Source organism: Anser cygnoides, chromosome W (assembly GCF_040182565.1).
Source record: "Anser cygnoides isolate HZ-2024a breed goose chromosome W, Taihu_goose_T2T_genome, whole genome shotgun sequence".
NCBI classification, from domain to species: Eukaryota; Metazoa; Chordata; class Aves; order Anseriformes; family Anatidae; genus Anser; species Anser cygnoides.
The window spans coordinates 5,293,505-5,305,432 of record NC_089911.1 but is presented as its reverse complement, the minus strand read 5'-3'; the positions used below and the strand labels follow the sequence as shown (position 1 = coordinate 5,305,432).

At 44.3% G+C, this 11,928-nt stretch overlaps 1 protein-coding gene across 5 annotated transcripts in view; it reads right to left on the bottom strand.

The window, feature by feature from the left end:
- Positions 1–7,915: 7,915 nt before the first annotated feature.
- LOC136788698 (chromodomain-helicase-DNA-binding protein 1-like) overlaps positions 7,916–11,928 on the bottom strand; it is a 75,715-nt gene continuing 71,702 nt past the window's right edge. For all 5 annotated transcript variants that reach the window (XM_066987324.1, XM_066987326.1, XM_066987327.1 and 2 more), the window contains exons 36-37: positions 9,676–9,886; positions 7,916–9,456 (exon numbers count right to left, since the gene is read on the bottom strand). In XM_066987324.1, coding sequence (XP_066843425.1) covers positions 9,111–9,456; positions 9,676–9,886 — 557 coding nt within the window. In that variant the 3' untranslated portion in view covers positions 7,916–9,110. The remainder of the gene's footprint in view (positions 9,457–9,675; positions 9,887–11,928) is intronic.

The following is an 11,928-nucleotide window of genomic DNA, read 5'->3' as shown; positions in this document are numbered from 1 at the left end:
GGAAGGTCAATGACACCAACATGCATTGGGGCTGTTAACACTTTGCCCCCTCTGGAGAGAACAACACCTTGAACCAGCTTCTTGAGGACAAACCAAAAGGGAATCGAAAGACCCTTGGCAATACCCCAGAACAGGGACTGTTGTTGGATGGGCCCTGGAATCAATTTTCACACCTCAAATCACAGCATTCCAGAATCAAAGGATGTTGTGTAACCTCACTGGACAGACTGAAGCACTGGCTAGTGCCACTCGTGTCAGGTTGGAAGAACTGAACATGCAACTACAGGCCACATCGAACATGGCATTACAAAATAGACTGACATTAGATTTGTTACTGTTGCATGAAAATGGAGTGTGTGGATACTTGAACTTGGCCAACAACACTTGCTGTATCCGTATACCAAAGGTATTAAAGAATTAAGGTCTTGTGTTACTTAATGAACAACTAGGCCGCATGAGGCATGTGGCAAAAGCGAGTAGAGACCTTAGGGAAAGTATGGAAGGCAGATGGTTGAACAAACTTTTGCATGGATTAGGATTCTCACTATCAGGATAGCTTGCTTCTTTATTGCAATCTACATTAACAGTAATCATTGTAATTATTGTTTTGTACATTATTAGCTTGCATCAAATCCATGCTAACCCAGGTGTTGATTCATCAAGTGTGCATGGTGTCTGGGTGGACCAAATTAGAGCTGTGTCCAGGTGGAGAGGAAGAAAATTTGAACACAAGAGATACCCCCAAGACTGATTCTATACAAGCATGATTCAGATCTTGAATCAAGAAGTGACTATAGTCACAGGGTGGATAATGTGGAGAACAGTCAGACTTGTTAATGTCACTGATAAGCACCAGCCTTGAGCAAAGGGGAGCTGAGCAGCTTTCTCCTGCTTATCTCATATAAACTTCGTGGATGCAGTTCCGCGGGCTTGGTATAAGAGGTTGCCGAAGGTGGGAGTCTTGTGTTGGTGAGACAGCCCTGTTTTGGTGGCAGAACAGAATCTTGAAGGCCACAGTGCCTGGAGTGAAACCTTTTGCTTCATTATTTTTAAAATTAATATTAAAGTTAACACCCCTGAATATGATAATGAGCTTAATGAAGTACATGCTAAACATATATGACTATGGTACTCGGCTCTTCAGCCAAATCATGCTAAACATCATCCCAGAGAGGGAAGAGACTAGGTTAGGATATAAAAGAGTGCTAGGATTTAGTGTAAAGTTAGTGTTAGGGAAAAAAAAAAGAGTGCAGAAAAAAGAAGAGCTGGTGGGGAGAAAAAAGAAAGAATTTGGAAACTTAGAAGAGGCAGTTGACGGGTTGTGCCTCCTCCACCAAGACAGGGATGCCTTCTCGGTAAGCTCTGCTCCTTTGGTGAGGAATACCCAGGATAGCATTTTGCTAGCGCTATTATCATATATTAGCGCTATTGCAGTAAGTGTATTTATTAACGGCAATTCCGAATCTGTTATATGTCGCCATATTAAATACATTCAGCTTTGCAAAACTGTCTCAGTGAAAGTCCTTGGCAGGGCTCTAAAACAGGCAAACGTTGGACTACAAATACTTTCAACTTTGTGAAACTGTTTCAGTGAAAGCTCTTAGCAGGGCTCTGAAACAGGCAAACGTTTGACTCTGATAAGTCCCCTTTAACACGACAGACCCTCAGCAACCCCACAACAGAAGGGTCCTCTGAGAGACCAGGCAAGGTAGACACCTCTCTAATTTCCTCCTTCTCCAAGACAGCTATGCCAAAAAGCCCTTTGGTACCCTTTTGGGTCCTTGAAATATCCTCTCCAGAGGTAGTCTATGCCAACAATGCACAGAGCTTCTAAGCTCGTCACAATGGGGTGCTTTTGCCACTCATTCCCAGTTAGGCTCAGCTTCGGCCTCCAATACAGTTAATTGTTGGGATCCCCCTGTCATTCCAGAAATACAGATGGGTTCTGCCCCTTGGTAGCCTGATGGCTTTAGGGTACACTGCGCGCTGGTGTCCACTAGAACCTTATACTTCCGTGAGTCTGATGTGCCGGGCCATCGAATCCACACAGTCCAATAAACCCGATTGTCCCTTTCCTCCCCATGGCTGGAGACAAGGCCCCTCTAGTGCTGGTCATAGTATTCATTACTCTGGGGAACTGGAGCAGTGGTTTTCCTAGAAGAACCCTCTTTTGTGACTGTTTTTCCTTGCAACTCATGTACCCGTGCCTCTGGGGTCGAGGTAGATTTCCTGTCCCATTTCCTCATGTCCTCCCCATGGTCATGCAGGTAAAACCACAGGGTGGCTCGTGGTCTGTACCCACTACATCCTCTCTCTTGAGCAGAGGGACTCTTATTCCTTATAGTTGAGATACTGGTTCATACATGTGAGGAGGAAGATATATTCTTTTTGAGTTGGTGGACCTCCTGGGAAAGTTTCTCCATGATGTCATATGCTACGGAATACCCCTTTGGCCAGTTTGGGTCAGCTGTCCTGGCTCTGTCCCCTCCCAGCTTCTTGTGCATCCCCAGCCTTCTCGCTGTCAGGGCAGTATGAGAAGCTGAAAAGTCCCTGACTTAGTGTAAGCACTGCTCAGCAACATTTAAAACATCACTGTTTTATCAACATTATTCCCATCTTAAATCAGCACCATACCAGCTACTAGGAAGAAAATTAACTCTAGCCCAGACAAAACCAGGACAACACATCACTCCCACTTTCTATGAATGAGGTAGCATTTCATGTCAGAGGAGGAATTCTCTCTCTCTAACTGTCGCTCTCTCTGTAGAGCTAGCCCAGTAGCAGCCAATCCTTCTGCTGGCTACGGCAAGTTAAAAAGTAATATAATGTACATTTATTAATTCTAAATCCTATAAAAAGACCCTAGATAATTATTCTGTGAGTTGCACAAATCATGCTTGCGAGTCCTTGAAAGGCCACCAGTTTGGAAGTTGTTTTTTTTTTTTTTTAATTTGCTTATTAAATGAGGTCGTAAGTCTCACTTCTTACAAATGATATTGCCTTTATGTACCGATAAATATTCTGACTGTGAAATCAGTTGTAGAGATGCCTCAGGTGGACAATAATTTCAGGTGTGCCTACTTACGTGGCAATCTCATTCTTCCCCCTCCCCCCATGACTTTTTTAAGCTCTTCAATAAATACATATTGAATCTTTCAGTGATGAGCTATCCATGTTTTGAATCTTTGAAAGCTTTCTATGAGTAAACATGCATGTTCACTGACATGATGTGTTCACTGACATGAGTGATCCCACTCTCTATGATCTTTTCCATTGCTGAAGGCTGAATAGGGCCTTTTCCTAGAGTCAGTTTTCTTACAAGCATCTCCCTGATGCCTGTCCTTATGATGATCACGGTATTGTGACAAATGTCTATCAGAAGAATAACTGTCCCTGCTACTGTCATCATGGTTTGTATTCTCTTTCATTAATTCGACATCTGTTTAATAAAGTAGATAAAGGTTATAAGCCTTAAAGGCTAAAGCCCAGCACAAGCTCAACCTGGCCACTATGGTTAAGGATAACAAAAAATGTTATTACAAATACATTAACAGTAAGAGGAGAATCTCCATCCTTTACTGGATGCAGGGGAAAACATGACTACAAAGGATAAGGAAAAGGCTGAGCTTCTTTACATCTGTCTTTACTAGTCTGACCACTTATCCTTGGGGTACTCAGCCTCCTGACCTGGAAGTCTGGGACAGGGAGCAGAAGAAACCCCCCACAACTCAGGTGGAAACAGTTAGAGACCTGCTGCTCCACCTGGACTGTCACAAGTCCATGGGGCCAGATGGGATCCACCTGAGGGTGCTGAGGGAGCTGGCAGATATGATTGCTGGGCCGCTTTCCATCATCTATCAGGAGTCGTGGTCATCCAGAGAGGTCCCAGATGACTGGAGACTTACTACTGTGACACCCATCTATAAGAACGGTCCATAAGGAGGACCCAGGGAACTACAGGCCTGTCAGCCTGACCTCGGTGACAGGAAAGGTGATGAAGCAGGTCATCTTGAATGAAAACACACAGCATCTGCGGGACAATGGGGGAATCAGGCCCAGTCAGCATGGGTTCATGAAAGGCAGGACTTTCCTGACCAACCTCATCTCCTTCTATGACCAAGTGACCCGCCTGGTGGATGAGGGAAAGGCTGTTGACATAGTCTATCTAGACTTCAGCAAAGCCTTTGACACAGTCTCCCACAGTATTCTCCTGGAGAAGCTGGCAGCCCATGGCTTGGGACTCAATGGGATTAGCTTTCTAAGAAGCTCTGACTCCCCTATTCTGAATTTATAACAGCAAACAATCTCTTCTTCTTCCACTACGGATTCTCCTATTTGAAGTGGCCGGCCCAGCCATGCTTAAATCATCTTCTCAAAGCCTGTCCCTGCTAGGATTTAGGCTGCAACACAGGTAGCGTTCCTTGCCTGCCATTCCTTCGTTTCTCTTCCTCTCCCTTCCATCCTGGGCCCGACTCCTGCTGAGAGTTTTCTTCCTCTATCTCCAACCCTCTGCCTCACTACCTGGTATGCTGTGAATACCATCAGTTTCACTCTCTGCTTTTCCTTCTCATCTCCCCTCCTGACATACACCTTCAGGGCCTCCCGCGGGAGGGCCTCCAGTGACTGTTCACTCCATCCTCCCACCTTCTGGAGCTTTTCCTGTATATCTTGCCAGGCTTTAATCACAAAATGAGCTTTCAAGAGCCCTTGGGCTACTAGGTCCTTAAGATTCATCCCCGAGTACTTTCTCATTCTGAACCCAAACTTCTCATATGATTTCTGTGTTGTGGGTTGTTATTAACCCAGCTGGATAAGTGGATATTTCTGCCTATCGACATTACTCCCAGTCTGGGGTGGTGGTGGTTCTCTCCCATTCTTGCATAGCTGCCCACCTAATCATTCCCCTCCTAAACATTCTTCTGTTCTTCTCCAGTGAATAGCATACTCAAGATTGACATTTCGTGCCGCCCCCCCCCCCCCCCCCCCCCCCCCCCCCCCCCCGGAATACAAATTAGGCCTTAGAAACTGATCCAACTGTTCCACTAGTCCTATAGGGTCCTCAGTCAGAGACTTCATTTCCTTCTTAAAACTCCTAACCTCTCTACTGGTAAGGGGGGGGGGGGGGGGGGGGGGGGTCACATAACCTATTTGTCCTTGCCTCACTGGGGCCTCCCTAAGAGGATACATAGGAGTGTTAGTACTGTTAGTATCAGGGAAGGGGAAATTCTCAATCTCTCTCTTCTTCCTTGTTCTAATTCTTGCTAGAGCCTAGAGTGCACTCCTTCTCTAGGGACAGTGTTAATTCAGTCCCTGACTCCCTTCCTGGAGTAGCTGCTGCTGCCACCAATGCAATATTAAGATTAGAGGGAAGGGGTAAATTATCCAAGGGTTCCCATCGACCCATCCTTCCCTCTGACTCTTCTTTCTCCTGGTCCCAACCCTTTTTCAATAAAAACTGACTTACCCCCTGCACCCAGCAAGCAGCATAACTCCTCCAAAAAAGGAGTCTTATTGCTTACATATAAATTTAAAGCCCGAATATTCATCAGACCGGAATTTTGGTCAAAATACTGCTGTTTTCTTAATTGGTTCCTTTGTCCAGATTAATACACAGTATTTAATCATTTTCTTTTTATCATTTCCCCTAATTTTGGGATTATTTTTCCAATTTCTTATCATTCTTCCTGAAGGACTGTCAGTAGGCACTGCCCCAGGAATATCTCCCTGTCCCCTGGAACCCTTATTTCCCATTTTTCCTAGTCCTTGTCAGTGTGCTGCTACAGAATTTTTTCCTCCTGCAGGGTACCACACACTAACATTCCAGTTCTAGAAAATGGGGGTGTACTGCCAAGCATTTTACCGTGCAAGGGGGGTACCGTACTCCAGACTTCCCCAAGACTCTTCCTTTCTCACTTTTAACTTTCATTTCATACATCTCCGGCCGCACCCATCACAGAGCTACGGAATCAGGGATCGGGACTCCACACTCGCTTCGTACAAAAGTACATCCCCATCACACTTCACACAAGAGTCTTATCTGACCACCAAGGCAATACTTAATATTTCTTACCTCGGTCTGTGCACAGTTACCAGGTCAATTCTCGAAACCGGAGTGCCTACCTTCCTTTCTTCCCTAATTCTTCACCGATCCTGCCTTCTTCACCAGTCTCGGTTCCTTTGTCAGCTCTCTGCAGAACCACCATCACCAAGGCACAGGACTGCTGAAATCAGTGGGGCATGCCGTCCTGCTGCGGTGGTAATGGGGCTCCCCAGAAGGTTACTGGATCCCGGATGAGCTCCCAGTTTGTGAGAAACAATCTGTAGCCAATAACACAGGTTCAGACAAGGATCTCAGTGAAGTAGCATTTTTATTCACGATTGCAATGGTGGACGTCCTGCAAGCAGGAGCGCACAGCAAAGTATATCATAACCTTATATTCCCTATTACCTGACGCTTGATTCCTCCCCTGTTTCCTCATAAGCTGAGTACTACAGGTTCACAAACTACTCGATCCTTATTATTATACCATATATGTACAATTTTTTTTCACCAACCTTTAATTTCTCCTTTTCCTTTTTTTTTCCTTCTTATCTCATGGCTAGAAGGCCCGTGATTTTTGTTTTTACTGATTTGGCACTGCTCATCTTGTTTTTCTTAGCTATTCTCCTTATTTTGGGACAGTGGGACCTTCCCCTTATCTGCTTAATATACTCCCCACTGCTATGCCTCTGTTATGCCTGCAGAATCACTTTTGAATATGCAAGGTTAGTGGAATTTTACACTGCAAAAACATGTTCTACTACAAAAACACACAACTTTGTTTCTCACACTATCACTACATGCCCTGACAAAGAGGCCCTCCCCCTCTTTCCTGTAAGCCCCCTGAAAGTACTGGAAGGCCACTATAATGTCTCCCAAGAGCCTTTTCTTCTGCAGGCTGAACAACTCCAGCTCCCTCAGCCTGTCTTCATAGGAGAGGTGTTCCAGCCCTTTGATCATCCTCGTGGCCCTCCTCTGGACTCATTCTAATAGGTACATATCCTTCTTATATTGGGGGCCCCAAAGCTGAACACAGTACTCACGAGAGCAGAGAAGAGAGGGAGAATCTCCTCCCTTGACCTGCTGGTCATGCTTCTTTTGATGCAACCGAGGATACGGCTGGCTTTCTTGGCTGCGAGTGCCCATTGCCTGCTCTTGTCAAGCTTCTCATCAACCAGAACTCCCAAGTTCTCCTCAGAGCTGCTCTCAATCCATTCTCCACCTAGTCTGTATTTGTGCTTGGATTGCCCTGAGCCAGGTGTAGGACCTTACACATGACCTTCATGAGGTTTGCACAGGCCCACTTCTCAAGCCTGTCAAGGTCCCTCTGGATGGCATCCCTTCCCTCCAGCGTGTCGACCGCGCCACACAGGTTGGTGTCATCAGCAAACTTGCTGAGGTTGCACTCAATCCCACCATCCATGTCACCGACAAATATGTTAAACAGCACTGGTCCCAATACCAAGCCCTGAGGGACACCACTCATCACTGTTCTCTACCTGGACGTTGAGCCGTTGACTGCAACTTTTTGAGTGTGACGATCCAGCCAATTCCTTAGCCACTGAGTGATCCATCTATCAATTTAGAGACAAGGATATTGTGTGAGAAAGCGTTGCATGCTTTGCACAAGTCCAGGTAGATGACAGCAGTTGCTTTTCCCTTATCTACCAATAATCCCATCATAGAAGGGATTATCTGTAATCCCATCATAGAAGGCCACCAGATTTGTCGATTTGTTCCTGTAAACATAATTAATCAGAAAAAACGCTCAACACGTTGTAAGACAAGAAAAACTGAAGCAACAGAGTAGCTCCAACCACACGCCACTGTAGACATTTATCTTCCCTAATTATGTTGTGTACTAAAATTTAGTACATAGTTTAATATGAGAAATGTACACTGTAGAAAAATACCAGCTAAAAACAAGAGCCCACACACACTTTTAGTTTAAATTTAATTTGTCAGATAGATGTTATCTATGTACAATCAGTGTGCATTGTAACAATTCTATTAATAAAGTCATTCAAATCTTCTAAAATATTATCTGGCTGCATAGCACATTTGCCATTATTGCCCATTTTAAGAAGGAAAACAAATGGATGTACAATAAATTTTGGCTAATTTTGATTCTTAAGTGTTCAGATATTGAACACTCCTCCTTTAAAACTAATGGACCGGAAAAATACTTTCCAGAACACAATTTAATTCAATATTTCTCATCATTTCATTACAACAAATCACAATATTGACAGTTTAATAGAAACAAACAAAAAAAAAAACCATGTATCTGAATTATCAAATAAAAAAGGGGCACAAATGGAATAAAAATGTTCCCTTTCCCCATTTCTACATTCTGAACAGTGGTTTCATCAAGATATTTTATTAAAAAGAATTAGCACACTGACTTTTTTTCATACTTGTGACAAGAAGGCCTGAGCTGGTGGGGAAAGGAACAAGAGAAAAAAAAAGTTAATTTAATTAATTTGCAGTAATTTGCAGTGATTTATTTATGTTTGGTGGGGTTTTTTTGTAAAAAGGCATTATTACAACTGATCACAAACAGAAGAAATCCTGGCTATGTTACAGTTATAGATAAAGAATTTAAATATTCGAGCTTGTTATGAAAAGCGGCAAGGTGGTTGCAGTGTACAATGTAAACATACAGTTTTGGAAAGTGAGAATTCTTTACTAAGAAAACAAAGCAAACTCCTCATTCCTTCTTGAAACATGATCATATGGCAGTGTTTAAAAATTCATTTATAAACAATTTAAACTGTGTTCAGCCTAAAAACAGTTTTATAAGATCCAGTCTTGATGGGATAGTGTTGAGGTCCCTGTAAAAAAAAAAAGAGAGAGAGAGAAAAAGTACCACAACATTTGCAGCACTGTGCAGCATAAACTTTAAATACAAAAATATTTTTCTTTTGTTGGGATAATAGACCTTGCATCCTGGGAAGAAGTAACAATGCTGCTACTGATAGAATATCCAGTCTTTCAAGTCACATAAGGCAATTACTGTGTTAGCTTACTGTATATGGCTAAAAGAAGGTCCAGAAAATGTCAGTCTTTGTTATGTTTTTCGGCTACTCCATGTATGTTCAGGTGTATTTTTGTGATCAGATGAGCGTTCAAATGGAGATCTTGAACCATAAGGAGACCTCTGATCTAATGGTGACCTTGAGCCACTACCAGAAGCTCTGTGGTCCATTTGCCAGTCTGAGTGGTACCTATAATCTCTGGAAGATTTATGATGGCTGTACTCTGAAATTGAACAGTGATCTGAATGCATCCTGTGGTCTGAATGGGAACGGTGATCTGAATGAGGCCTACTATCTTTTAAACTTCCTTCCAGGTTTGACCTGTGATCTCTGCTCCTGTGGTCATCCAACTTCCTATGTTTACTATCACTATAGTATCTGAAACAAACAAACAAACAAAACACCCTTATATTAGTATTACTGAACACACAGTAAGAACTACAATTATGTCAATTCAACAGAAGTGCATTAGAGAAATTTCTTTGCAATTCTGTATTAATCAAAAAAAAGACAAAAAAAAAACACACTGTTGCTTACTACAAGCAAGCTACAGGAAGGGAATTCTTAAGAGACTTTACAATTGCTGAAGCAACTTACCTGCTGTCTTGTTTGTAGTGATCCCACTCTCTATGATCTTTTCCATTGCTGAAGGCTGAATAGGGCCTTTTCCTAGAGTCAGTTTTCTTACAAGCATCTCCCTGATGCCTGTCCTTATGATGATCACGGTATTGTGACAAATGTCTATCAGAAGAATAACTGTCCCTGCTACTGTCATCATGGTTTGTATTCTCTTTCATTAATTCGACATCTGTTTAATAAAGTAGATAAAGGTTATAAGCCTTAAAGGCTAAAGCCCAGCACAAGCTCAACCTGGCCACTATGGTTAAGGATAACAAAAAATGTTATTACAAATACATTAACAGTAAGAGGAGAATCTCCATCCTTTACTGGATGCAGGGGAAAACATGACTACAAAGGATAAGGAAAAGGCTGAGCTTCTTTACATCTGTCTTTACTAGTCTGACCACTTATCCTTGGGGTACTCAGCCTCCTGACCTGGAAGTCTGGGACAGGGAGCAGAAGAAACCCCCCACAACTCAGGTGGAAACAGTTAGAGACCTGCTGCTCCACCTGGACTGTCACAAGTCCATGGGGCCAGATGGGATCCACCTGAGGGTGCTGAGGGAGCTGGCAGATATGATTGCTGGGCCGCTTTCCATCATCTATCAGGAGTCGTGGTCATCCAGAGAGGTCCCAGATGACTGGAGACTTACTACTGTGACACCCATCTATAAGAACGGTCCATAAGGAGGACCCAGGGAACTACAGGCCTGTCAGCCTGACCTCGGTGACAGGAAAGGTGATGAAGCAGGTCATCTTGAATGAAAACACACAGCATCTGCGGGACAATGGGGGAATCAGGCCCAGTCAGCATGGGTTCATGAAAGGCAGGACTTTCCTGACCAACCTCATCTCCTTCTATGACCAAGTGACCCGCCTGGTGGATGAGGGAAAGGCTGTTGACATAGTCTATCTAGACTTCAGCAAAGCCTTTGACACAGTCTCCCACAGTATTCTCCTGGAGAAGCTGGCAGCCCATGGCTTGGACAGGTACACTTTTTGCTGGGTTAAAAACTGGCTGGACAGCCGGGCCCAGAGAGTAGTGGTGAATGGAGTGAAATCCTGCTGGTGACCAGTCATGAGTGGTGTTCCCCTGGGGTCGGTGTTGGGGCCCATCCTCTTGAATATCTTTATTGATGATTTGGATAAGGGAATTGAGTGCACCCTCAGGAAGTTTGCAGATGACACCAAGTTGGGGGGAAGTGTCGATCTGCCGGAGGGTAGGAAGGCCCTGCAGAGGGACCTGGACAGGTTGGATCGAAAGGCAGAGGCCAATGGGATGAGGTTCAACATGGCTAAGTGCCGGGTCCTGCACTTTGGCCACAACAACCCCATGCAACGCTACAGGCTTGGGGCAGAGTGGCTGGAAAGCTGTGCAGAGGAAAAGGATCTGGGGGTGTTGGACGATGCTCGCCTGAACATGAGCCAGCAGTGTGCCCAGGTGGCCAAGAAGGCCAACGGCATCCTGGCTAGTATCAGGAATAGTGTAGCCAGCAGGACCAGGGAGAGTATCGTCCCCCTGTACTCAGCTCTGGTGAGTCCGCACCTTGAGTACTGTGTTCAGTTTTGGGCCCCTCACTTCAAGAAAGACATCAAGGCCCTGGAGCGTATCCAGAGAAGGGCTTCAAAGCTGGTGAAGGGCCTGGAACACAAGTCCTATGAGGAGCGGCTGAGGGAACTGGGGTTGTTTGGTCTGGAGAAGAGGAGGCTCAGGGGAGACCTTATTGCTCTCTACAACTACCTGAAAGGAAGTTGTGGGGAGCTGGGGGTCGGCCTCTTCTTCCAGATAACTAGCGATAGGATTAGAGGGAGCGGCCTCAAGTTGCACCAGGGAAGTTTCAGGTTGGAAATTAGGAGACATTTCTTTTCAGAAAGAGTAGTCAGACATTGGAACAGGTTGCCCAGGGAGGTGGTGGAGTCACCATCCCTGGGGTGTTTAAGGAAAGGTTGGACGTGGTGCTCAGGGACATGGTCTAGTAGGTGATATTGGTGGTAGGGGGTGGTTGAACCAGATGATCTTGGAGGTCTTTTCCAAACTTAATGATTCTATGATTCTATAAGGAAGTCTTATACACTATACATTTTTTCTTCACCTAATTCAAACAGCACTTCTATCTGTCAGATTTAAAGCAATATGAAAATGACATTATCATTTGACAGAAAGAAGATCTAAACAGTTTAAAGACAAATGCACTAATGTGAGTGAACTGAGAGAGACCTCAGAAGTAA